At 46.9% G+C, this 27,546-nt stretch overlaps 1 protein-coding gene across 4 annotated transcripts in view; it reads left to right on the top strand.

The window, feature by feature from the left end:
- Positions 1-19,755, top strand: part of LMO1 (LIM domain only 1) — a 62,179-nt gene extending 42,424 nt beyond the window's left edge. For all 4 annotated transcript variants that reach the window (XM_054276332.1, XM_054276331.1, XM_054276329.1 and 1 more), the window contains 3 exons: positions 3,739-3,952; positions 14,663-14,788; positions 19,306-19,755. In XM_054276332.1, the coding sequence (XP_054132307.1) occupies positions 3,747-3,952; positions 14,663-14,788; positions 19,306-19,411 (438 nt within the window). In that variant the 5' untranslated portion in view covers positions 3,739-3,746 and the 3' untranslated portion in view covers positions 19,412-19,755. The remainder of the gene's footprint in view (positions 1-3,738; positions 3,953-14,662; positions 14,789-19,305) is intronic.
- Positions 19,756-27,546: the final 7,791 nt, after the last annotated feature.

Raw genomic sequence — 27,546 nt, forward strand, 5'->3', positions numbered from 1 at the left:
TTTTTAATGTGTATTGGAGCTCTGAGCACTCAGAGCGGGTTTAGTTTTGTATTTACCAGCAGCAAGTCTATTAAGCTGTAAAGGGCAAAGAACGGAGTGTAGGTAGCCAGAAATAGAAAGGCTTCATCTACTGTTTCTAAGAAAAGAGAGCACTGGATGTCTAGCAACAGGAGAGAAGAGAGCAACTTGATGGTACTTTCAGAATCTGGCAATAATCAGTGTTCCCTTGTGATCACATATTTAAATATGTGAGTGTCCAGCTGTTAATTTTTCTAGTTCTGCAACACTCCTCCTCATTTTCTTATCCTCATCCACAGAGCACGTGTGGGATTTGTCAAAGGTGACCCCTTTGTTTCTTGACAGCCCCAGTTAGACACCACATGTCCCTTATCAAATTGAACTGGATATCTTGGCATTTCTAGGCAAGTACTGGGAGGAAATGGACATAGAGAAATGAAGCAACATCCCAGTCTTGCAGTGGGGAAATGACTAAAAAGAAAGAGCAGTTCTCCAGGTGGTTTGTGCCTGCAGAGCCCAGGCTGCTTCAGGTCTGCTGGAAGGGGGAGGCAGGAGGAGGAAAGCAGGGTTTGGTGTTGATTGTGTCCTCTCTGTGCAAGCCTCTAACTGTGAAAAGGGTTAAGCTTCTGAGATGCTTCTCTCTTGTTGCTTGGAAATGACATGGCAAGTGTTTGAGGAACCCTTGCTGATCAAGTTTGGCAGTTTTTGAAATTTTGTTTCACGCCTTGCCTGCTGTGTCAACTCACCAGCTAATTGCAGCTGCAACTTTCTGTAGTGGCTTGTGTGCTCCGTGCAGACTGGTTGGTTGGATGTCGGAGGGAAACCTCACAGCCCAAAATGTAATTTCAAAACACTGAACCTGACCAGCAGAGGCTGACCTTGCTCGTTATTATCTGAGTGGGAATAGCAGCTTTGAACATCATATGATCTCTGAAATGGTACCTTTTTTCATTAGAAAGCCCCCTGCTGAACGCTGACCAAATACATGGCTTTTTTCCTTGCTTAAGGTACTGCTTAAAAATATATCTATATCTGTTCCTTTGCTAGTTATTAGAAGCAAATCAAAGTGTTACGTTCCTCTTACTTGCAGAAGGCTCTCATAAGACAGTGGTGCTCTTGCAATAGCGAGGAGCTCAGATGGCTGCCAGGGCCACAGATGGAACAAAACTGCCCCTGCAGTCAGCCCTCAGCCTTCCAGGCCTGCTTGCCACAGGAGACCCTCCCTACCTGCCCTAAATGATCAAACCAGCCTCTCCTAATGGTCCAGCCAGGGTAGCATCCCTGCACAGCTGCCCTTGTGCTTGGTGCTGCTGCTGCATTGGCACCCTCTCTCTGGGTGAGGGCAGCTGGACCTCTGAAAGGGCACTACTTTCAAAAGTGAGGCCTTGGGAAGTCCCATCTGGCTGAGGATCATGTGTTTCTGAACCACAGAGCTGATCTCAATCCCCATCCATGCAGCAGCTCTCTTGAGTTTAAGGTGTGCTGGTTATGTGGAATCTGCGTCTTTCCAGATGCAGGATCCTCGTGTTACCTACACAAACCTTGCAAAAGGATTGTATGGTGACCCCCCTTCTTGTGAGAAATCCTCCTCTGCCTCTAAGGGTACACATTTAGAGAGCCTGTTTAGGGGTTGAGTAATGACTTGCTGGTGTCTGGGGCTCCTATCTAAAAACATAATTCTCACATCTAGGTCCTGGTTTTCATAGGTGCGAACTATTTTCTTTCATCACTGGTACTGATCTTACACAGCTTGCAAATGCAAATTCACATGCTCGCCCTTCTCTGCCTCACAACAAGGCAGACTCTTCTCACAATGTGCAGTTTTCCTGGAGTGGAGTCGGGAAGAGCATGGAAATTACTTCAAAATGGAAGCTTCTTTTTGCTATCGAGAAGTATTTTGGATTAAAAAACTCAAACAAACAAAGGTGTGTCTAGAACCACAGGGCCACTTCCCTCATTCTTGTAAGAAACTCTCACCAGGCACATGGGACTTGTGCAGTCTGACCTGCAGCATAATCCACTTCTGATGCTTCCCTGTCTTGTCCCTCTTTCCAAATGTGAGTGTGTTTATCTGTGGCTTTGTAGAATTTCTATTGGGAGTGTTACAGATTGCATATGCGGCCAGTCTAATACAGATACAGATTTTCACTTAATAACTGCAGATTTGTCACTGGTGTCAAAAGTTTGCTTGTAGAGACTTGGGTTTTGAGTGTGCTGCAGCAGAGGGCAGGAGGGTTCTTTAAGGGTTTTTGAATGTTACTTGGCCTGTCTCTGTGCTGCTGAGACCACTTTGATTACAGATGGATCAATACCTCGCTGTTTGTGTGGAGGTGTCTTAAGTGCCATTGTCGTCTGCTCGGGCTCTGACAAAGCAATTATTACTGTGGGAGTGGTGGGTTTACATGTGCTGACCATTAGCCACTCTCAGGTCACCCTGGCTTTTAAGGAGAGCAGGAAATGTCACTTACTGCAGTGGCACTGGCTGGGTCCTCTCTGCTTAAGGGACTGTTAATAATTCTATTATCAAGCTGCTGCTTTCTGGGACATCCAGCGCTTCCTGCAGAAAGGGTGGATTAACTTTGTGTAAGAGTATATAACCAGTGACACCTGCTGCTGTGCCACAGTGTCCCTTCTCATCATCTCTGCATTGGTTAAGCCCACAGTGTGCTTGTTACAGGCCCAGCATTGTCATTTTTAGTGACTGACACCAGTAAAAATAAAAATCATAACGAATTCTGGTGTCTCAGTGAGTTAATTTCTTCTTTCATCATTTCCTGTCCTGTCCCTCACCCGCAGTACAATCTTTGTTTATTTTTCCACCTTGACTGTTGATTCCACAAAGTCCATTCCTGCCTGGCTCTCAAACTGAGAAGGGTGATGAGCATCACAGTGCTCACCATGGCAGGCAATGGCTGCTTGGAGAAAAGGAAGAAGTTGGACACAGCACTGAGGGGAAGGGGACCACAGCAAGTCCCCCCAAGCCTCCTGAGCTGAGTGTGCTGTCACCACCTCATACCCAGCTATCTCATGGCTGCTTTGCAGCTCCAGCAGGGGTTTCCAGGAAGGAGAAAACTCCTGGCTTTGTGCTACCTTCTCCAGTGATGCAAGAGGAGGAGGAAAGCTCTGCTTTGCTTAAGGAATGTGGCTTCATTACTGGCAGAGGGGTGCTGGTGGGGTTATTCTCAGCAGTTTTCAAGGGCTTTTGAATCAAATTTATTTTGGAGCAGCCCCTGGCCTGGTCTGGCTTTCAGTCAGGCCTCTGTCAGGAGGATTCACAGGAGAGGCAAAACAGTGGCATACCACATCTTTTTATACCCACTCCTCTCCCTTCCCCATCAAACTCGACTCAGATGCTGAACCAGGGGGGCACATACCATGATGGCCCTTCTGCTCTTTTTAATTGCCTGTGGCAGGTAATTAACAACACAAGGGTGTGGGTAATGAGGGGAAAAAATACATGTTGAAATTTCAGCCAGTTTATTCTGCTGCAAGATGTTGGTTAGAAAGAGTCTGGTGCGTTGTGTCCGTCCTGCCCTTAGGAAAAAAGGGCTGCAAGTGTCGCACTCTCTGTTAGCCTGCGACAGCAGATGAAGTTGGGATTCCTTTGACTGTCAGCTCCATGAATGTGAGCTTCCTTTGCCTGTGAGCTCCTTGTAACGGCAGCAGCAGCAGTGTTTGCCCCAGCCGTGCTCTGAAGGAAGTGCTGTGTTTGCCTTGCAGGCGTGCCGATGCTCTCCGTGCAGCCCAAGGGGAAGCAGAAGGGCTGCGCTGGCTGCAACCGCAAGATCAAGGACCGGTACCTGCTGAAGGCTCTGGATAAGTACTGGCATGAAGACTGCCTAAAGTGTGCCTGCTGTGACTGCCGTCTTGGAGAGGTTGGATCAACTCTTTACACAAAAGCAAATCTCATTCTCTGCCGCAGAGATTACCTGAGGTAAATAGAGGGACGTACTGTGGGCTCTTCCCCAAGCCTCTCGGCGTGCTGCTGGCTCTCTGGCTTCCTGAAAATGTAAAAACTGTGCTTGTGCATGGCCAGCCTTGCCCAGAGGAGACTGGAGCTCCTTCCACTGTCTGGGCAGGGCTTTTTATTTGCACTTAGCCTATTTAGTAGTCTGAGAGGTGAAATCCTGCTTTTAGGTGAAGATACAAGACGAAGGCCATAAATTTTTATTATTGTTATGGACCAACAAGAACAAACTCTGCTTGCTGAGTAAATTAGGAAAAAATTTACTTCTCCTTGGATATCGCTGATGCAATACTCCTGCATATTGACTGAGACCTGACCAAACCTTTACCTTTTCTTTTTCAGTCATAGCTTTTAGACAGAAGTCTAGTCTTGAGTAGGGTTGCTCCCAAGGGGCTCTTGTCTCTTTCCTAACTAAACAGAGCAAAACTCAAAAATTGCGGATTAACTTCAAAAAATGTTTTTGTCTGAGGAAATCAGCAGAGGCAATCACTAGCTTGGAGTTAGAACCATTCTGTCAGTGTGTGTCTGCAATACATAACAACGCATGGGATTTTTTGCCTGATGTGTATGGGGGTTTTGTGCAAAATACTTTATGCAAACATAAATGAATATTAATAAGACAGCAGGCCTAATGCAAACATTATTATGAGGGTCACACTGCAAAACACTCAGACTTTTGCTTTGTTTTTCCTTTGGAAGAATGTACTTGATCTCCAGCTAATGTGTGTGTTTTCTTTCATTTTTCCTCAAGCACTGATAGCATTTCCCAGGCAAGCTCAACCAGTAAAACATCTGAAGCAAAACAAGCCCAAAACAAGTAAGATAGGGAGGTAAAATGCCTTCTAACCTTGCAGTGTCAGAGGCTGCCCAGATTAGTGTCAGTGCTCAGATGCTTCATGTGTTTCAATGTAAAACATATTTCTGAAAGTCTTCAGTAAATATTTCCTTAGTAAACTTGAACAAACAAGTTTCTCCTTCTAAAGATGAGAGATTAAGTGCTGAGCCAAACAGAAGGACTGAGTCTATCATGTGCCATGTGGGAGCTGTAACCTTGCCCTTCAGCCCAGCAGTGCACAAGAGCATCCTGCCCACAGGAGGGTTTCAGAGCTGAAACTCTTCAGGGCACACATGAAATATCTCAGCTGAAATTCTGCCACACAGGCAGCACTTGCAGCTCTATATCTGGTTAGGTGGAGTGTGTCCCCAAATCTCAGTGAGGAAGGAGGAGTTTGGGTAAGGGTGAACACATTGAGGTGGAAAAGACAAGATAAGCAGGCTTTGAAAAAAATGGAAAGAGTGTGAAAGAAAAGTTAACTGTCTTCTCTATAATAAAATAATTTTTGTACCTTCCTCATAACTGAGTATTTACTAATGTCACAAGTCACTTACTCTGTGGAAGCATCCTTAACCCTGTCTATGCTAAGCTAAAAAAATGAGCTCCAGAAAGTTCAAATTCAACACATAGATTTCCACCTCCAAATTAGCATTTTGGTTGTTCTCTTTCAGCTCAGCTATACTCTTTGTGTGTTGTGGACATAATTCTGATGCATCAGTGAAGATTGTTTTAGTTCTTATCTTCCCTTTTTGAGGAAGCCTTTCATCACAGTATCACAATTGGGTCATGCTAGATATTATCACAGGGACCCCTAAAATCTCTCAGGAGAGCTACTTCCAGGAATAGTTTTCTTTCCAGGAAGACCAGCTGCATTATTTTCGGAAGTATTTGTTTGTACTTTATCTTCTATTCATTATCTTTTCTTTATCTTGTTTGCACCCAGCTTGCCAAGTGATCTAGGTCTCTCCATCTGTCATCCTCCACTTCATTATTTATCACTTGACTTTGTCATTTGTGGTCTTGAAAAAGTGTTGTGTTTGTGATTTTTTTTTAATTTGACCCTGAAGATAGATATTCAGCTTTATTCCGTATGTTTCTTTATTCCGTATATTTCTAGCAGAACCCTGCTAGAAATACTGAGCTGCACAGTGTTTCCAATTTACATTTGCTTTTTGAGACCTGTGAGCTACCCCATGTTTTGTCCATTTAATAAGCACCATATTGATTTTGGTTTAGTCTAGTTTCATAACAAAAATAATGTGTGGCATCAAATCAGACATGTTAAAGTGCCAAAGGACAGCAGTATTGATGCTGTTAGGTTCAGAAGGACCTTTTTACCACTGGAGTTGTAGAGCACTTTCTTTGTTTCCTTGGTTTATCCCTAGAATGCTGCTTTGAGGTGAAAAAGCTTGTGATTTTCCCACTGGCCCCTAGATGATGTGAATTTTCTGGGGCACACCAGAAGCCTGTGCTGGAGATGGAAAAGAAGCCAGGCATTGCTGACTCCAAGAAGTGGCCCATGTCCCAGCTTTGTGAAGAGAGGACAATCCATGACATGAACCATGGAAGGCAAAATTGAGACTTGTGTTTGACCATGGCCATGCAGCTTCTGTCCCAGCACCAGTTAAATGTGGTCTGTGGAACAAACTTCTGTGCCTGGAAGGTGCCTTGTAACGCCTCTGTCTCCCTTTTTAAGGTTGGAATAGTTCCTGGCCTGACAGGAGGGGAGTTTGTTGCTATTTGTGCCTCATGGTTAAACTGTGAAGACTTATGTGACCTGTACATTAAGAATTTTACCTCTATATGAATTTAGGGTATTGGAGCTTTGACTGTTTTTTGTTGGGAAGAACAGTAGAGTTGTCATATCCTGGAAAATTTGTTGAAGACTCAGCTAGGAAGGAATAACATTAATTCTGTAACAGCACTGTTAATTAGCCTTCAGCTGTTTAGGCAGCTTTACAGCTATCATGGCTTGTGTTCTTACAAATAAGTAAATTTAGTTTATACTGGGGTTTTTTGAGGGGTTCTGCTGAACTCCTGGGGTCTGTTCCCCCCTGATGCTAAGGAACCTTTTCAGGCTCTGAGGATAGGAATAAGGGCAATGCTACACCGTTCCACATTTATAGAAGTATAAAGCTTTTTTTTTTTTACTTTAAAACATCTTGTATTGGCTTCTACACATAATATTTCTTTCTTTCTCCATTTTAACTATTAGTGCTATTAATAGAAGGAGCTAAAGTTGCCATCACGATCTTCTCTACTGTCTGTTCCTTCCTGGTAATTTGAATTTTTCTTCTTGGAGAATTAACCATTCACATCATTATATAATTCCTTCACATTAGTAGTTTTTAGAGTCTCTACCCACATTTTTTCCTCCTTGTTAAACAGCTCACAGCGTTTGGTCTCCTAGTCAAAATTTAGCAGAATTCATCCCTTAAAATAACTTTTTTGACGAGTTCTGCTTCACACTGTGGTTGCTCCATAAAGGGAGCACTTTACCTGGAGAACAGTGGGAGGAATTCAGTCAGAGGGCTCCTGGAATGTTTTGTTGTCAGTTTGCAGCTCTGGGACCCTCCTGAGGGCAGATGTTGATGAGCCACAGCCACGGCAGGGATTGGGGCTAGGGATGGGCTTGTGGCAGAGGGTTGGGACAGTGACAGTGCCAGCTCCTTCCCTGCTGTGGCAGCGTCCCTGTGGAGCTGGCTTTGTCCCAGGCCCTGGGAGCAGGGTGGGCTGCCAGCCCTGTGTGCTGATCCCCAGTGGGTTTCCAGCAGAAATCCTTCCAGCGTGTTCCAGGAGCTGCGAGCAGACCACAGCCCGATCATTTGTTTCAAAAGATAAACTGTCGTCATTGCTTGTGAAGGAACATTTGTTAACCTTCACTTTTCATAAAACACTTTCTTGCTCATTTTTTAATCATGAAAGATGAAATTGGATCTTGAGTTGTTATCCTTGTGGTATCACCTCAGTCTCCAGCTGTGTCTCGATGTATCTTTCAATACATTTCATCTCAGCAAATAGATTTACCATTTGTTTCATAATCGCAGTTCCAGCATTCCTACCTCTAATTATTTTTGATAAGCAAACGCTATTGAAGGAGCTGCTTGTGGGACAGAGCAGCTTAGCAGGCAGGCTCAGATGGCTCCTCGCAGCCCCCACGCAGCGCTGTGTGTTTGTTCCAAGGCGTAATTAAACATTCACCAAGCTCCGCTTCACAGGGACGGCCTGGGTGTTGCATCAGGATTTCCCGTGAGGAGCTGACAACTTAAATTTCACTGTGAAGTGCTGATGAAGAACGTGATTTTTCCTTTTTACTCAGCATGGTGCCCTCACACGAGCAAAGGCGAGTCGGGCTCGCTTTGAGAGGAGCAGAACTGTTGCTTCTGCGTGTTTGATATGCTGCTGTCGGGAAAGTTTTTCATCATGTAAACTGATTGGGGCCTTAATTAGACTCCAAAGAAAGCTCAAAACCTGCATTTAAAAATGGTGGTGAATCAGTAAAAGAGAAGGGTTTACTGGGAAATCCTGATGCTGTTCTCAGGGGCTTTCATGGCAGTTCTTTTCACCCACTTTCCCACAGGTTTGGATCAGGGCTGCAAACCCAGCATGGCATCACTCTGCACATGGTGTTGGTGCCTCCAGGGAGCAGAGCAGCCCTCTGCATCCCACCTGAGGGACAGGGAGCTCCTGGCAGGACTGCCATCCCCTGTCACCCCTCAGCACTGTCTGTATCACAGAGGCCTGAACTCCACCCTCGGCAGCTCCTACTTCCAGTGACTCAGATGCCAAGTCCTGGGGGTTTTGCTCTACTCCAAATGTCCCAGGACATTCATTCTGGCAGTGAATCACTTTAGGAGCCCTTTAGGAGAAGTGTTCTGTATCTGGCAAGTATGCAGGGTTGAATTTTCTTGTGTGATAAGAGCACAAACATGGGTGCCCTGCTTTGTTGGCACAGGAGGATGTGGACAAATTCCCTCCTTCTGGTGGCCTTCCCTAAGTCAGGGACAACAACCACTAAACCATAGCTGGCTGTGTGAGGGCAAGCCTTTGGGAACTGAGATGTGTGTGCCCCAACAGGCAGATTTTAAGTTAATCTCCCCAGGACATCACTAATGCTCAGAATGTGGCTTCAACCTGCAGAAGCTGCAGCACCTTTGAAGCAGGAAGGAGAGAACTTGGGATATTTTTTCCCTCTGGAGAAGCACAGTGTGCGTTTATGCACCGAGAGCATGTCCTGCTGGATTTTCAAGGGACATGTTTAGTGTGGGAAGGAGAGGTATAAATGCAGTGTGGCTGAACAAATGGTGTCTGCTCAGAGCCTAAAAATGTCACTGAGCTGAAGTGCTGCTTTTGCCTCGCAATAGGGAGCATCTTGCATGCTGCATAGGACACCCTCACTTCTACACTTGGTGTCTGTACAGATTAAGGAGGATTAATTAGGCTCAAAATACAATGTGTCTTGGCAACATTGCTGTGCTTTGTGATGTTAAAATACAGATTTTTTTTTTTTCCCCCTGCAGTAGCTGGTCCAGGACTTTCTCACAGCCTGTGCCTGTACTTGGTTTGTTGTTTGCTTTTTGCCCTTTTTTTTATTCACCTCCACAACTTCTCACTGAGGAGGAAAGCTAATGGGGAGCAATTCTGCCTGGCTGTGGTACACTAGCATGCCTCTGGCACTTTCAGCTTTGCAGTTTTCTGGCTGCTGTGTTTAAACTCTCCTAAGAGGACATTGTTGCACTTGTGTTGAGCAGTGCCAGAGCAAGGATGGGTTTAAGGCCAGCAGTTCCAGTTACACCCTGGGAAAGGCTGGAGCAGGGCAGGAGGACTTGGTCATGCTCATGGTCCCAGCATCTCTGTAAATACCCTCTGAGAATATGGAGAGAGAGGCCAAAGGAGTGAAAATAAGTGAACTTTCAGATGTGTCCTTCAGGAGAAAAAGGACTCCCTAGAGCAACCTTGAAGTTCAGGCCCAGCAGTCTCTGCACCAGCGCGGTCACTTGGCCAGGGGCTGTTTTGTACTGGTTCAACTCCCCCTCTGTGCTGTCCTTGAATGCCAAACCCTTTGGCATGCGAGATCTAAATTCTTTGGGATTGAACTTGAAGGCTTCATGAGAGGACAGCTTGACCAACTTCATTAGTATCAAAATGCATTTCCTTTCCTTCAGCTGACATGACTTCCCACTGCAGCACTGCCAGCAGTGTCCTGGATAGGAGGGTGCACCAGCTAATAATGTATTTACCATGCTGAAGGATCTCCTATCACTGAGGCTTTCTCTGATATTACACAAAGGCTGATTACAGCAAAGTTATCTGAAGTTGCTTTTAAGATAATCCTTTTCATCTTTTTAAGTGATGTTCAGGCTTTCCCTGCATTTATTGGTATATTCAATACTCCAGTCAAATCACACTTGTAGCTCAGCATATTTCTAATATCCACAGATGGGGAAGATACTGTTTGCAGTATTTAAGAGCCACCCTCACTGAAAAACCAGTTGTTGGTTTGTCTCAAAAGGTAGGGGCAAAACTGTTTCTTTTCATGAGGATGGATTTCAGTTACATTAAGCAAGTTTGGTTCTACAGCAGGCCCTGATGAAACTAAGAAATAAACAGCAGCAAGCAAATAGGATAGGTGTAGGGAAAAACCTATTTTACCTTCTGGCTGGGGAGGATATGAGCATGGAGTTCCATAGCTCTTCTGAAACTTGTATATCCAGATAATCTGGATATATGAATAAGTAGAAAAATATACAGTCATACATAATATCTACAAATGTAGATATTTATCTGTAGGTTAGTGTTTAGTCCTCCTTCCATTCATAATTCTTATCTTTCAGTGTTGACAAAAACTTTTTTTTGGGGGGGGGGAATTATTAGTCTCCACTCAGCTGTTTGAATTTTGAACTTGTTTTGTTCTTGTGTTTAAAAAAATACAGTTGACACTGCCAACCTTTCCTTTCTGTACCATTCATTATTTTTATGTGCTTGTCCTGCTTCCTCTTTTTTTGTCTCATATGAAGTCAACAGCTCCAAAATTTTTGCTCTTTCTGCAGAGGGGAGATTTTCTCCTTCTCTTCTGATTGCAAGCTGCTATCTAGTCAGACACCAGTCTAGAGGGGGCGAGAAGAAATGGGGACTCTCTCCTTGTAGGCAATGACTAAACCAGATTGTTGTTCCTAGTGGAGACAGAAATAGGCAAACAGCTTCTCAGTTTAGGCCCCCTGAACATCTTGGTTGAACAAAAAAATCTGTTAAAAGGTGCTAAACTCAACATTTTTGCATGAAAAGTTTCTTGCTGTTTTCCCTACTGTAAGAGCCCTTTAACATTCTTTTTCCCCTCAAAAAAGAAAACCCTGCAGGGTGCTGTGACATTACTATAGTTTGAATTAATTTGAGAGGTACTCACAGAGTTGCTGAGGTCTGGATCACCAAGCACAAGACTGATCTTTAGCCCAGACAAGACTGCATAAAACCCATCCTTTGGCAGTTGCCTACTGCTTCCAGGAGCGCTCCCTTCTTTTCCCATAAATTCATTTGCATTCAGGGCTGCTCCTGTATGCCAATTAGCTTTAATTTTTACTATACACACTGACATCAATGGCCAATGAGAACAGGGCATAGCGGGGTTTTTAGTGTGCCCATAAACTACAGAAAATTGTCCTTGGACAAACTCCTGCTTTTAGACTGGCTGACAACAATAGACGTGGTTAAGTTCAGGCTAAGAGCCATTAAACATAATTACTACCACAGGGTAAAAGTTTAATTGTGCTAAATTTTAAATCTGCATAGTCTATGCTTATTTACAAGCTGGCTGGATCTTCCTGTTACATAAAGGGGAATAAATCTGTACTTAAAAATTGTTGCCTTTTAACTTCAAAGGGAAGTGAATAAATAGGGTTTTTTTAGAAGAAGCAAAACAACCCCAAACTGAAAACTTTCTGTATTTCCAGCTTGTTTTATGCCAATGGCTCCGAGCTGGTAAGTAGAGGCTAAACATCTTCTGATAGATTTTTCTAATCTGCTTCAACTTCGTGTGTGTGAATGTGTGAGAGAGTGTTGCATCTGTTATGAAGGTGTCTGGGGGACAGAATGCAGATCAGTTTGTTCATGTTGGGGTTATTTTAAATTTAACCTCAGATGGGGCTTGGGGCGGAAGGTTTTTCCTCCTGCTCCTTATCTTCTCTCCCTCCTTCCAATAATGTTAAACTCCCCACTTCAGGAAGTTTCCGCTCAAGTAGCTTCTGGATCTATCAGAGATAGATATCACAGATATCAGAGGTGGCAGGTTTTCTACAAGCAAACAAAAAAAAAGGGCAAAAGATTCTGTTCATTTTGCATTTCCTTTCAACAGATTAAAAAAATGTCATGTTCACTGAGCTACAAGTTACAGCGTATTTTTAGAAGCATGGTGAATACATGGGGCTCTAAATCACTCCCTGAAAAGCAGATTAAAATTAGGAGGTGCTAGAATAAGTGTGAAATGTTCATCTGTTGGGAAAGGGAGGGTATGGAGGACTGTGAAACTTGATAGAAGAGACAAAGATTAGCACTCTCACTCGCTGGAAGCCACGTTATGTAGACATTAGAAGGCAACATGATTTCAGCTGGACAGAACATAAGCTTCAGATCTTATGCAAACAGTCAAAGCTGTTTAACAATTGGTTTACCCCCAAAACCCCTGAAAGGAGACAGGTGAATACGATGCCAAATACATTTTTCATGTTTCTTAAGCTAACTGTTTAAATAGTTAAGTGAACATCTGTCCAAATTTCCCCATCATTTCCATTTAGAAAAGTCTCCTATTTGAAGGCTGAAGAAAAGCACCTGCTTAACAATGCAAATGGTGCTGTCTGGGGCCCCTTTATTTTGTTTAATCTAGATTGAGCTCCACACAACTGTGATGCTAATGAATAATGGATATTTTATACTTGTGCATGTAGCAGTGCTGGGCACAGAGCAAATCTAGGATTAACCTCCCAGTTTCCCTGCCTAATGCATTTGACTCATTTTTTTGAGTTTGCTGTGACTTGGGTACTCTAAAAACGGATGCCTGGTTTTATGGGAAATGGGAAAATCCTGGCAAAAGCTGTCAGGCTTTGCTGTGCCCAAGTGGAACGGGGCAGCTAGGCTGAGGAGGGGAGGGATGTCTGCAGTAATGGCTTGATTTGTGAGTGGGTGCTGAATGAGAGCCAGGGTGTTCCAGGATGGAGACCTGGATGCTTTTCAGAGCTGCATTTTTGCAGTCTGGTCTGCTGGCGTTGGGCAGCCGAGGCCCGTGCCCAGCTGCCTCCCCTGCCTGTGGGGCAGGAGCAAGAGGGGTCAGCCTGCAGGGAGAAAGGGACTGCCTTTTGCTGGTGCAAATTATACAGCTGGGATTTCACTCTGCCTTTCAGCCTTCAGAGGATGGAATCATGGGGGAAGAAATTTTGGTACTCCCTTTGCGGATTTTCCGTCCTGCATGAGTGTTTCTGTTTTGGCTTGTGTGATTTAGCTCTGAGGGAAAAAAATGTAGTGCTGTTTCTTCATAGAAAGGCCTGGGATTTTCCAGCCAGGCTAATGAAAGACCCCTGATACCAGTTCTAAAGAAAAATAAAGGTGGGCTTTCTTACAGCTGGAGAGCGAGCTGACTTCGGGAGCACAGCACTGTAGGAGGGTGGGAGAGTTGTGTGGAGGTTTCTATAACACTGCTGGGTGTTTTAATTCACAATTACTGGCCAGTAATAATTAGTATTGATTTGCCTGGCAAATTGCAGGTTTAGAAATTGGTTATAGATTTTCCTGATGCTTCTCATCTGCGTGTTGTGGAATCAGCCAGAACCGATGGCTCGAAACAAACCGCGAGCCCAGCTCTGTCGGCGGGCAGCGGCGCGTTGCGTGCACAGAGCTAATGGCCAGCAGGGATTGCACCTCTTGAGGCTCATCACCCCCAAAACACCATTTATGTCATCCCCTAGGCCAAGTGGCTAACCACATGTGACCTGTGGTGGGGTGAACCTCGGTTCTGTCAGCCCCTGGCACACACAGGGTCTGCAGGGACACCTCGGGCAAGGGGCCGCGGGAAGGATGCCGCAGTCGTGCTCGAGTCCCCCCGCAGGAGCTGCAACAGCAGCAGACATCTGGGGAGACAGATAGTGAAAGCCAAGATGGAAATGGCAAAGCTTCCAGTGCTGAGGGGCTGTCCTGGAGGGCGGGGAGCTGAAGTGGAACGGCTGAGCGTGCTGCTCAGGCCGCCCTGGAAGGGCTTAGCTGGCTCCCGGGAGGGCCGGGGAGACACAGCCGGGGAGGAGGGCTTGCTCTCTGAGATGCCTGGTGAAATGCTGTGCACTCATTGCAAGAGAAACTGTGCTTTTTCTTTGTAAGCAGCAGGTAAGTGAGGTTCTTCCTGAGCTCTGTTACAGCGCTGCCTGCCAGGATTGGCAAAGTTTGCAGGACTTGCGTGTCCTGCTGCCAGCCTGCCCCTCCGCCAGGCTGCGGCCAAGCGCAGCAAGCCCTTGGGGAGCAGCACGGGCAGCTCCCAGCACCTACCCCGCTGCTGCAGAGAGGCAGATAGTTTTTGACTGAAATTTTGTGAGCCCCAAAATAGTGCTCTAAGTGTTTAATGCTTTTCTCCATTAGACAGCAAATTAGCCCTAGGCTCACAAAGCAAATGAAGTTTCATCTCGATGATCGGAGCCTGCTCACCAGGCATTTTTATCCCAAGTTCCTGCATGCTGGTTGGTCAGTGAAATGGAGACTGCAACTTCTATTTATTGGTGCAATACAGTATTTGATACTGCTAATTACACTTAATTAGTCCTTCCACCATTTAATTAAAATGGCTTCTAATGATTGTGCTTCTTTGGCAGGCTCTTTGGTACCACCGGGAATTGTGCTGCCTGCAGTAAACTGATCCCTGCCTTTGAGATGGTGATGAGGGCCAGAGATAATGTTTACCATTTGGACTGCTTTGCCTGTCAGCTCTGCAACCAGCGGTGAGGACACAGTTATTGTACACACAAACTAATTTATACCTTTGCCTGTGAAACAGGGGAAATGTTTGATGCACACTGCCCAGCTTGGGCTCACAGCCTGGGGGCAGGGCTGGGGCTGGGCTGCCAGGCTGACCTGGGGGATCCATGTGAGTACCTGTAGCCCTTTGACTGCAAATCCCCTTGGAGCTGGTGGGAATTGGAGGGGCAAGGGGGAGGACACAGACACAGACTGTCCAGCTGCTGCTGAATAAAACAAACTGCTCCAGCATCCTTTCAGGAGCTGCCCTCTTTGCAGAAGGCAGATGATGGAGAATGGACCTCCTCTGGCAAACTGACATTATCTCACTTAAATCATGTTTTTGACATGCTCAAAACCGGGGGTGGGAAAGAAGAAGTATAAAGAGAAGGGACAGGAAGGAGAAAAATACTCTGGCTAAGCCCTTTCCAACACTAGGAACAAATCAATTTAGTTGTTGTATAATTAATAGGGGATCTTGGTGGTATAATTTTGAGTGGGGCTTATTTATTTCTGCTGGGTGGAAGATGGACCTCAGGGAGTATAATAAAGGGCCATGCACAGTGTTTTCACTTGAACTACCTGTAGCCAGTTGAGTTTGGGAGGGCTGTGAAAACTCTTCCCAGCAAGCACCATGTTTGTTGAGCATCATGGGCAGAATGGAAGCCCACAGAACCAGATGTGATACTTTGTCACCTTGTGATGCATCCAGCTGTCCATCCTTGTCCAAGATTGACCTGGAACTGCTTGCAGTTCTTATTGCTTGCTTAGTCAGGCTGTAGTGGCTAGAAGCTGGGCTAGGTGTAGATTCTTGCTTTTGGCTGAGGTCAGAGGGCTGCCAGTTTTTATGACTTACTGTGTGGAGATTTGGGCTTGAAAGGGCAGAATGGAAGTGATCCTGTAACAGACAGCATGGATGCTGAACTGAGAACGTGAGATTAAGTAACCATAAAGTCAGAATTGCGGAGGGGGATGCCAGGGTCAAGGGCTGTGCTGGTGTTCCTGTTCTGGATCTGTGGCTGTGTTTCCCAAAGATGAAACTAGGATGCAATACCTCATCCCATGGGAAAGTGTGAGAGAGATGACAAAACTTGTGGGAAGATGGAGAACCCAACTCTGTAAAAGTCAAGCTAAAATCCTGACTTAAACAGCCTAGAAAAGAGTCTCAGTGGGATCTCTCATGGAGCAGCCGTACGTGTGTGGATGCCAGCCCCTGCCAGCTTGTCCCGAGCTGGGGAGATGCTGTCTGGCTGTGCTCCCGCCAGCGGCTCAGCCCGGGGGTGGATTTGGTGTCAGGGGGGTGTGCAGAGCAGGGTGGGGGTGGATGAGGTGCTGCACCCTCTGTCAGTGTGTGCTCCAGGCACAGAGCCCCGTCGGGGCTGTCCCCGCACGGGCGCGGTGGCAGAGCCGGGGCGGCAGTGACATCTAGTGGCTCCCGGCCCTGGGCTCGCTGCGGGCCCTGCCGGCCGCCCGGGCTTGTTCCGAGGCTCCTGAGCACAGAGCGGTCCCACCCCATCCCCGAGATGCTCATCCCGCCCGTCAGTTCTGGGATCTGTCTCCACATCGGGAGTGTGGCGGCTGCTGTCAGGCTCAGCCCTCAGGATCAGGGATCAGCTCTTTTCAGCCTCCTGATGATTCCCGGGCAGGAGAAGTTGCTCCCAAGCTCCACACCGAACCTGGGGCTGGAAATGTCCTTTCAGAGGCTCTGGGCTGCACAGTCAGGAGTGCTGCTTGGCCTTGGAGTCTGCAGGCTGTGTGTCTCCTCAAACCCCTATTTCACCCTTCTTCTCTCCCAGAAAATCCTAGTGCTGCCTAGTTCTCATTTTCAGTAACTTCTTTTAAATTTCACCCTTTATTTCAAAGGCTCCAAAGCACCTCCCTCTTCAATTGCCAGCATGGTCCCACTCTGTCCTTCAGACAACCTGCAGGGCTGTCACTGCCTGGCAGGAGAGGGCAGGTAATCCCCCAGTTCTGGCAGAGTTGTGCTGTGGTGCTCAAGGAATTTGCTCAGTTTGTGAGGGGCTGAGCTGTTCTGGAAGATGGGCTCTATGTGTAGGTTCTTGCTTTTGGCTGAGGTCAGAGGGCTGCCAATTTTTATTACTTATTTTGTGGAGATCTGCGCTTGAAAGGGCAGAATGGAAGTGATCCTGTAACAGACAGCATGGATGCTGAACTGAGAACATGAGATTGAGTAACCCTAAAGCCAGAATTGCAGAGGTGGATGCCAGTTCTGGTTCTGAATTGGAAATCTCACCAGAAACCCCGTCTTGTTCTTCAGCTCTGAAGAGATTTGATGATGAAGACCTTTCCTCAGTTCTCTTCCAGTTTCCTTGCCCTTCTATAGCTGGGCTCTGTATAGGGTGCTAAATCCATCACAGCAAAATCTCTAATATTTTTACCAAGTGTGCAATGTTTTCATCACTTTCATTCCCTAAAACATCAGTTTTGCATCAAGTCGTGCATTACCACTCATCCTGCCATGCTTTAAACTGTTCTAAAGTTGTCATGGTCATCACAGTGCTGGATAACAGCTGGTCACTGCTGTGACTGGCTGACAAGTCAGTTTTACAAAGGTTTCAGGAAATCCAGCTCCTTTTCTTGCCATTATCTGAAGTGGGGTTTGCTGGGAAGAAAATCACTCTTAAGGAGTGGCAGAGTAGGTTCAGCACCTATTTCTCACTGCTGCTGGCTGGAATTTGATTGCCCAGACAGGCTCTGCAACATCCCTGCTCTGAGCCTGGGGGCTGGCAGGGTGAAACTGGGCCTGAGGTTTCCAGTTGTGGTGCATCAGCTGAAGAGATCCCAGTTTACTGGTGGGTTTGCAGGACTGGCAGGTAGAAACAGTTGCCTTTCCAGTGAATCAAACCCTTCTCCCAAAACTTCACATCACATTAGGGTACCCCTGTGGACCATTTCAGTTCCCATGTGCTTGTACACACCCCCACACTTTCCAACTCCCAAATTCTCCAGCTCTTCCTTTGGTTCTTCTATGCCCAAAACCAGGTGTGGCAAGAGTAGTTTTTGCATTTCTCTTCTTCGAAATTTATATGGCACTTAAGGTAGGAATAAGTAGTGAAAAGCAAGCAGCTGTGTCTGTTATTTGTTGTGAGTAAACCTGCTCCTGGGGCAGGTGGTGTTAAGGAGAGTGCGTGCAGTACAGTTTTTACCATAAAAGCTCTTAGTTGAAATTAGGAATAATCTTTATCTTTTAAATATGCAGAAAAGGTTGAATTTCAGAACTACTAGAGCATATGCCACAGAGGGAAGAAGATGGAAGGTCTTCAGTGAAATCCTATAAAGTGTGAACCAATGGCCAGTTCTCTCTGTACCAACTTGGCAAATTAATCAGCTTAATTGCAGGTGTCCAGTTGGAGAAAACTTGTGCCTGTGCTGGGCCTGTAAAGAAGCTCTAAAGTTATCAGTCCTGTTCTTTTAGCAGAAAATACTCACTTTTATGGAGATGCTCTGCCTGAAGGTGCCTGAGTTACAGATGATGAAAGCACTTTAGACAAGGGGTAGGCAGTGCCAAAGCTCTGCCTGGGAGCAGGGGAAATGGGCATCTGAGGTCTGCTAAGTCTCCTGGGGATGGGGTCCCCTCCAGTGATCTTCCTGTAGATATTTGCCTTGCCAGAGGCTGGCACCTACCCCTTCCCCTCAGTGCAGAGCTGTCCTGAGGCACAGTGCCTGACCCAGGGTCTCTCTGCTTTAGGGGCCTGAGGCTCATTTCAGACTCAGCCCTTGGGGCAGCCTGTGCTCTCGTCTGTCACTGCCCTGCCAGTGGTATGGACAAAAACCAGCCCCTGAATTGGGTGTAGAGAACATTATTTGTTATCTTAAGAAGTAAAGATTAGCTTCTGATTCCTGGGCAAGCAGGCAGGGCGGAAAAAGCTATTGGCTGTCAATTCACACCTCTCCGATCTTATATGTGGAACTTTTTTGACCTTAATGGTCAAATAAAATTGTTAAATATCACAAGCTTCTCTGTCAACTTCAAGACAAACAGAACAATTTACATGGTATATAGAGAGCAATGCCCTTCGCTCAATGAAGATAAAGGTTAGGAGTCCAGCCACCGAGAAATTTCTATTTATTGTTCAGCACTGTACACAAGGGGGTGAGGGAGGACTTAATAGCCAGTCCTTGCCTGGAAATTAGTGTAAATACTGCTTCACCCGAGGGAGCTGTGGAAATGTGGATACCAGCAAAAACTTCAAATAGGCTCTGTGTAATATCACCTGCTTGGCTTCCTGGTTGGAGAGCCCACATCTCCTGTCTGCAGGGACAAATCCCTGAACTGCTCCCAGCCTCCTCCTGGAGCCAAGCACGGATGTGCCAGGGAAAGGGACAGCAAAACCCTGGGGTGGCAAGGGGGGAAGCACTGGCAGAGCTGGAAATCAAGCTCTGCTCACCAGAGTCGCCTCCGGACCCAAACCACCTCAAACTCTCCCCGTTCTCACGTCCGGTCATACTCACACCCTCCAATCCTTTTTTTATCTTCCAGATTCTGCGTGGGAGACAAATTTTTCCTGAAGAACAACATGATCTTGTGTCAGATGGACTATGAGGAAGGGCAGCTGAACGGGAGCTTCGAGTCCCAGGTTCAATAACAGCCCCTGCCTGGCTGGAGCACTGTGGGATGGGCGCTTGGCCGCACGAGCAGCGAGGGCGTCTGTCAGCTTGCCTGCAATATTTTTTTAATTCTTGGTCCAGAGAGGACTATATACATTGTAGTACTTTTCCCCCCCAACACAAAGCAGTTACAATTTTAGATGTACAGTTGTGCCTGCTTAGCTGAGCACTGCATTGCCTGTATGTTTGTGAGTTTTTGGGGTCTGGGGGAGGGCTCTGTACAGTCTGTTTTCTGTATATAAACTGGAACATTTATTTTATGAAAAATGTAATGCAATTTTATTACTGGTGTGAATTAAAAATTATGAATGTTTCCTGGTCATCTTTGCCGTGGTTTCTTCCCCATGTGGCAAAAGCCATTCCTGTATTTCCTGTGCTTTAGACTGTTGGAAACGTGTACACAGCTCCCTGGAAACTGCATGGATCACAGCAGAGGCAGGTTGTCTCGAAATAACTGGGGAAATGCTGCTGCAGGGTTGGGGAGCCTTCCATCCAACCACCTGCTTCCCTGGATAATGGGGGGAACAAGTTGGGGGCAGGTGGTGGCTGGGAACCGTGGGCATGGCTGGCAGGGCTGCTGTGCCCTGCTGGGCTGCTGGCTGAGAGGCTCCTTGTGGATTCAGACACAGCACTGCCATGGAATTCCTGCTGGCTGCCTGATCCGCTGTCTCCAGTGTGGGCTGCGAGGAACAGGCTCCCTGCAGCCCTGCCAACAGGTGCCTGGCCATTGATCAGAATATTAATTCCAAGGCTTTGCTAGGCAGTGGGATTTTCCCGTGGGGCATCACTTGTGCAGGTCAGAGCTGCTGCGGGAGCTGATGTCAGGGCTGGGACGTGACCGGGCGCTGATGCAGCAGATCCCTGCTCCCAGCCCTTTCTGCTCACTCTGTGCCAGGTGCTTTGACCTCCCACGAAATAAAAGCGATCAGATTTGAAGCATCTCCCGGAGAAAAAATTCTGAACTGTGTTCCTGCTGCGATGCTTTGTGCAATGATTTTCAAGGTTATGCAATTCATGTGCAACCCACTGGACTGTATCAAACACATTTCTTTGTATAGTGAGTGTCACTTTAATATAGTGCACCAGTAGCTGTAAAGGATGGCTGCAATTCTATTTATTTTGTCTTCTTTCCTTTCCTAGATTTACCCCCCTTTCCTTTAATAAATAGACACCGAGTACTTTTTTTCTGATGTGACTTAATTGGTTGCTGGTCCTGGGTCGCTTGTGTGTGTTCTCTGAATTGCAAATGCCAGATGCAGTGCAGCTTGGTGCTGCTCTGCCTGTTGCATGAAATGCTTTTATGTACACCTGTGCTGAATAATGGCTAAGCAGAAGCAAAACACCACCAGACACTTAGCATGCTTCAAAATATCACCTGTCATCTAGAGCTACCTCAGACATGTAGATTGATTCAGTGATTTTGCTTCACAAACATGTTTTGGGTTGGGAGACCCAGTATAAAATGTGTGACCTCATCCCTTTTTATTCCCATAAACATGGAATAGCAATTAAAGAGCCACTTAGAGCTGCCTTTGGATATGCGGTGTTTAAACTGCTGTTCTGTTTTAGTGCTTTTTTGGGTGGGGGGGAAGTTGTCTTTTGAGAAACGGTAGAGTTGATGCTCTTTTTGTAGAGGCTGTTGGAGGCAGCCACCCTGGGGCTACGGAAGGAGCAGCTTGTTGCCCAAGTGTTTCCATTCCTTGCTGAAATGGGCTGCCAGACAGCCCCTGCACCTGCCTGTGCTCTGGATTGATGGATCCCTGCCTGCCTGCCTGCCCGTGGGATTTGCTGCAATTCAGCACACAATGGCAGGGCAAGGCTGCTGTCCTGTGGTGAGGAGGGGAGCAGTAAAGCCAAACAAAAACCACTCACCAAACAAAAACCACTCACCAAACAAGCTGGAGGGGCTGTTCAGTTTCAGTTCAGATTCTTAAGGAGGGTTTTGGTACCAGATTAGAAATTGAGTCCTTCAGAGAAAGGTAGCTTATTTACCCTATGGGCCATGACTCAGGAGCAGTGGCTTCCCATTACCTCCCTGCACTTGCCCTTGCTGTGAAATGCAGGCACTGCTCCCCTGCTGGGGTGCAGGGGCTTAATTTCTGATGGGCAGTCCCCTTGATTTGTCACTATTGCTGCTGATCTGATTCCTGATACCTAAAGAGGAATTTCATGATGGTGGCTCACGCAAAAGCCCCAGCTGGAGACTGGGTGGATGGGAGGAATGCCTGGGGCAGGACACAACTTCTCAGTGCTGAATAGGGTGGGGCAAATATCTAATTGTCTTATATTTTAAAATGAAAAAATACAAGGGAGAAACTGCAGCATCTGTGTCCCTCTTTTCTGTGTCTGCACAGCAGACAAGGCCTATCTGCCACACCCTGTGCCCCAAAGAGTGTAGGAGGTGGGACACCTTTAAAAATAAAAATCCCAGGAGGACAGCGCAATCATGAATTCTTGTCTGAATGCTGCAAATTTGCTTAATAGAAACAAGGGCTGGAGTACAGGCCTGCTCTTGAATAATCGCTTCCACTCTACGGAGCAGAGCACGGAAACCTTTTGATGGTGTTATAGTCATCACTTGGCATAAATATTCATTCAAGGAATCAGAGCAGAGTAAATGGCATTTTAGCTGCTAATAATTTAGTATTAGCAGATAGCCTTTTTACTGCTAAAGATAACCACTGCTTAATCAGTTTAGTGACCACTGGCATATAGTATGACATTTAAGCCTGTGCCTCAGTCCCTGTGTTGAGGACACGGCTGCCGCTGACCCCTCTGCCCAAGCCTCCATCGTTCCCAAAGTCAGCCCCAGCTGCCAACTGCACTCAACTGGCTTTAACTTCTGCATTATCTGCCATTTGCCTCCTTATCTTACATCAAAGGGGAATTTTAAGTTCATACTATGGATGTTAAAATCTAGGATCTTCTGTCTCTTTCTCTTTTTGTGGTCGGGGCTAATGGCTGATCACAGCACAGTCTGATTTTGAGATTAAAAAACAAGCCAGTGTTTAAAGGCAATCAAAATCTTAGGCTTCGTCTCCATTCATCTTTAATGCTGGTGTAATTGCTGCACAGATTCTGGCTCTTCCTGCAGACTTAATTTATTTTATTTTTGGAGCATGCCCCTGTCTGTCAGAGGGATGTTATACTTCCCTGAGCAGCATTAGCGCTATTGAGCACTCCGCCACCGGCAATCCAGCTCACCCCATTTCATATCTTGCCAAACAAGTTAATCTAATATTAACAGCGGTTTGTTACCTCGTTGTTAGCTTAATTTACTTTACAAGAAATGCTATATTTGCATTCCATCCCTCTGTCACTGGCTTGTGAACCGCGCTTCCCAAGGCCAAGAAGGGATGGCTCGGTCCCTCGGCACACAGGGGAGGGGGGCATCACCCCCACCAGGCATCTTCCCTAATTGGCCAGGGGGGATGTGGGGAGCTGGGAGGAGGATTCCCAAAGCCACAGAGCAGGTCCTGGAAATGCAGTATTGGGAGTAGCACAGAGGCTGCTGCTGCTCTTCCAGGAATAGAGCTGAGTCGGAGACAGCGGCTTTCCCTGGTGGCACACACATCCAGGAAATGTCTTTAGCATGGAAATCAGCAGGGCCATGGGCACGGGGCAGACGTCTGCAACACCAACAGCTCCCTCAGGCTTTCAGGGAGTGCTCCCAGACCATGCCCTGCAAACCCCAGGGGCTCACCCAGGTCTGTCTGTCTGTCTGTCTGTCCGCCAGCACAGGAGGGCCCTGCGCCTCACTTCCAAATCGCTGGGGTGAGTGAGCTGTGAGCAAAGTCCTGCAAGCAATCGCTCAAAAGCCGCTTCCCCAAATGATCCACAGCCCCAGGGAGCAGTGCCAGCTGATGTGCTTGATGGGCAGGGGGATGGAGCTGGGGATGCTCCATGGGGTGATATCAGTGATCCGGCACCTGGGGCTGTCCCAGCTAGGTCAGGGAATGTGGAGTTGTTGGAGGTGGAAATGGCTTTCCAGTGAAAGCTTCTGACTTAATTGTTCATTAGCTCACTCTGTGTCCCATTGCTAAACCCTGTCCTTGTTTATGGAGCCCTGGCCTCCCACCACCTCCAGCAGCTGCTGCCTCCACTGCTCAAAGGAAGGGAATGACCCCGTCTGGGTGTCCTGCTCTGGTTTTATGGAAAATGCTGAAGGATGCCAAGGGCAGCTCTGGCCAGGCTGAGACATCTGGCAGGGCAGTTTTGTAGTGCTGAAGGTTTTTTGTGAAGGTCTGAGAGAAAGCAGGTCTGGAAGGACCAAACCCAGAGAAACAGCAGGAAACAGGAAGGTGGAATGAAGCAGAGGATCAGCTGCAGATGAAAGCACCAAATATTGGGCGATTTTGGTGAGTGATTGGAGGGCAAGTGCCCAAAGCAGAGAGATCAGTTTGCCACAGAAGCACTATGAAGCCCCTCATAAGTGATGTAAACAGTGGAAGTGTAAATACAAATGCACATCCAGCCTCTCCTGCTGACTGGCCACATGAACCTGAAGCTGCAGGAGCTTCCTGCAAGGAATGTTTCACTGCTAACTTAAATTATTTGAGGAGAGGAAGGAGGTGCTGCCTGCTGTCTGCCTGAAGGGGAGCAGAGGGCCCAGCTGCCTTTTTTAGTCCTTGATAGCAACACTGCTGGAAAGAAACGTTGCTAATGCAACCTGGGCTTTTATGGGTGATTTTACTTAGAAAATTACCTTGAGAATAGCTTTATTGTTATTGAACAGAATCAGGCATTTTCTTAAAGGTCTTGACATCCCTGCAGAAACTAGAAAATTGTGATTTTATTTAAGGAAAATATTGTTGTTCAAAACCCATTTCACTCTGGGGTTTACCCACAGCCCCATGTGCCTCCTAGCAGTGGAAAAAGCATCGATTTCCTCTGGTCTGCCTCTCCCTCTGCAGCTCACATGGGGATTTTTCACCCCAAAATGCTTCCCTATGCACTTTGCCATCCATGTCTTTCCCAGTGGGGTTACATATGAGCCTTTTAGTGGTAATAGAGTGGCCATCAGTGCTGCTCAGAAAGGACAAACCCTGGTGACAACCACCCTGGAAGCGGCTGGATCGCTCTTCTCCCCTTGGCTTTGGGTCCCATCACAGTGGTGACTCCTCAAGCCAAGCCCTCCAGCTGGTGCCTCAAGAGCAGGGGATGTTCAGAACACTGCCCAAGGTGCCCCTGTCCCCATCCTCCAGCAGCAGCTACAGGAAGGGCCCCAGCCCTCAAGAATGGCTTTTCAGAAAATCTGTTTTTTAACCCAAGTAACCCCTTTAATGGTCAGTGCTTGGGTTCAGAAGGAGGAACTTCTGTTTGCAGTTTGGTTTTCTGAGAAGAGAGTATCTTTGTTTTCATTTAGGGTGTTTTTAATTATTATTTCTTAAAATTCTTGCTGAACAGAGCCCAGAGATGCAGTGAAGCATCTTGCCTTGGCAGCGCACACAGTGTAGTCACAGCAGCCCTGGGGGACTGAGGCAATGACCTCTGACAGAGGAGGAGGAGGAGGAGGAAGGGGAGGAAAGGTGGCCCAAAGTCTCAGCTGGAATGCAAAGGTTCAGGACACAACACCTTCCAGAGCAGGATGCCTTGCCTTTGCCCCTCAGAGGAAGCTCTAGGAAATGCCATCCTTTGGCAAGGTACATCAGCTCTGTGGCTCGGTCGTGGCCACAGTGACAGCCCAGGGGCTGCTCCTGGCTGCCCTGAACCAGGCCCCCTCACCCCACTGGGGAGCAGCAGCCTCATAAATAATTCCTCAGTGCAATGGCAATGTTGTAAAACATGAATATTTAGTGCATGCATAATAGTTGTTTATTCATACTTAAATGTCAGCCAATGAAAACATATCTAAAAGGCTCCATTCCCGGGGAAGCACAGGCAGCTGCAGGAGATGGGATGCAAAGTCACTCTGGTTCTTGCCACACTGGAACCCAGGGCAGCAGTGATGGACCCTGCACTCTCCAGCTGCTGCGTATTCCTGCTCCCTGGTGCCAGACCTGGGGGAGCCAGTGCTGCCACACTCCTAGCACGTGCATCTCCCACTAAGGAAGGGTGTCACATCTGTGCCAGAGCTGAACTTGGCTAAAACTCTGCCAGTTTGGGGTGTGCTCTCCCAGCAGGGCCGATGGGGTGGCCAAAACTTTGCAGGACAAGGATGCTGTGGATGCAGGGATGTGGCCAAAGGTGCAGGCAGGTGTTCCCCCCTCATCCTGCCTGTCTCCTGCCTGCTCCCATCACTAGCACCAACATTCCACACTTGGGAAGGGGGAAAAAATAAAAAGAGAGAGAGAAATGAATTATCAGTAAAGAAACACAAACTTATGAAGGACAATTTTTTCTGCTGTCAATACACACAAAGAGACAAAAATTGGAAGCTTTTGAGGAAAAGAAATGTGTCTGAACTTCTGAGAGAGCGAGAAAGTACTGAAAAGCCCTGCCATGCCGAGCTCCTCTGAGGTAACTTCTGTGCTTGGAAAGAATATTTCAGAAGACATTTTATTCTTTAGAAGATGCCAAAAATGCAAGACTTGGCACTTTAACAAAACAGAAAAAGGAAAACACATAATCTTCTTAACTAGTAAGTCTTTGAGCCCAGGATCACATTGTTGCCATATAATAAAAAGGGATGTTATGCAGTAAATTGGGCAGTTAAGAATTCTGTGCATACTCAAAATCGTGACATTTCAAGGACAATAAAGTTGGCTGGCTCGTGGCCATTGGCCATACGAACAGAAAACAAAAAAATGGATTGTCAGCTGGTTATTCATACCGCATTACAAAACAAGTCTCCCAACAGGCAAACACTCTTTATTGCTTGTGTTTTTGCTCCAGAAATATATTTTTTAATTAAAAAAAAAAAAAAGAGTTCTCGCAGCATTCATCTTACAAATGTTAACCCCTTAAAAGACAATTCTGACATGCTTTGCCGCTGGCTTTTCCACTTTATAAATGTTCTACAGACAAGGAGAAAATCAGAAGGAAAAATTTATTTCTCACATGGCATAAGTGTCTGTTTCTTTATGGGGAGGAAAAAAAAAAAGAATCAAGGCATTTGAGACAGCTTTCATGCTATTAATCCCATGAGATGCAATTAATCATGTGGGATTAATCTGTTTTGATTTTTGGGGTGTCTGACTTGAAATCATACATGGAGAGTTGTTTTCTAGAGCAAACACAGAATCTGTGAGTGTGTGCCAGGTGATGTCCCCAGAGCTGGTCCCAGTTTGGTGTTGGGTGCCAGGCGATGTCCCCAGAGCTGGTCCCAGTTTGGTGATGGGTGCCAGGCGATGTCCCCAGAGCTGGTCCCAGTTTGGTGATGGGCTGCACAGTGGGGCTGGTGGCACGGCTGGTGGCTCAGGGAAGGGGACCTGGCATGGGCAGGGCGTTGTTTTGGCTGTGGCTGTGTCACTTTAGCACGTGTGTCACTTCACCCTGACCTGCAGGGCTGTCCAGGCTCCCCGAGGGCTGAGCTGCTACTGCATTGTTGCACAGTGTGCACAGACAATGATCCTGCCTCCTCTGTGGCTGCATTGCGCACGGGCAGTGATGCTGCTCCTCCCGTGCATCCTGCGGGCCCTGCTTGTCCAGGTTCACCAGGAATGCTGGGCACACCCTGCAGCTTTCTGACATGCTGCTGTGTCCTTCCTCTGTCTCTTTAATTGTCCCAGGGGTTGTGCTGGAGCAGCTGCAGGTGGTTTGCAGCATGATGATCAGGGCTACACCTTCTGCAGGTGGTGGTGGAGCTGGTTTGGGGTGAGGTGCTGTGAGTCTCTGCTTGGAACAGGTCAGTGGGCTTTTTCTGAGCTTTTGTTTGGGCTGGAGAAAGTGCAGGATGGGCCTGCACATCTTGGGTGAGGGAGTGAGCCTTGTGGTGGGCACAGGGTGTGTGCTGGTGCTGTGTTGTTCTGGCTGCTTGCTAAGGGCTGCAATAATATGTAAGGAAAGGAGTGTCAAATCACTGGTTGAGTCACATCCCCTTGGCTGGAGGACAGGTCTGCTGTGGGAGGGAATGATGCCCCTGTTTGGTACAAAGCTCCCACTCCCTCCTGCTGGGTTTTGGGAGAGAAACTGAGTCAGGCTGCTTTGGTGAGAGTTTTTCCCCTCTCTCATT

This window comes from Melozone crissalis, unplaced genomic scaffold (assembly GCF_028551555.1).
Source record: "Melozone crissalis strain CALT ecotype California unplaced genomic scaffold, PUWL_Pcris_2 ptg000018l_1, whole genome shotgun sequence".
NCBI lineage: Eukaryota > Metazoa > Chordata > Aves > Passeriformes > Passerellidae > Melozone > Melozone crissalis.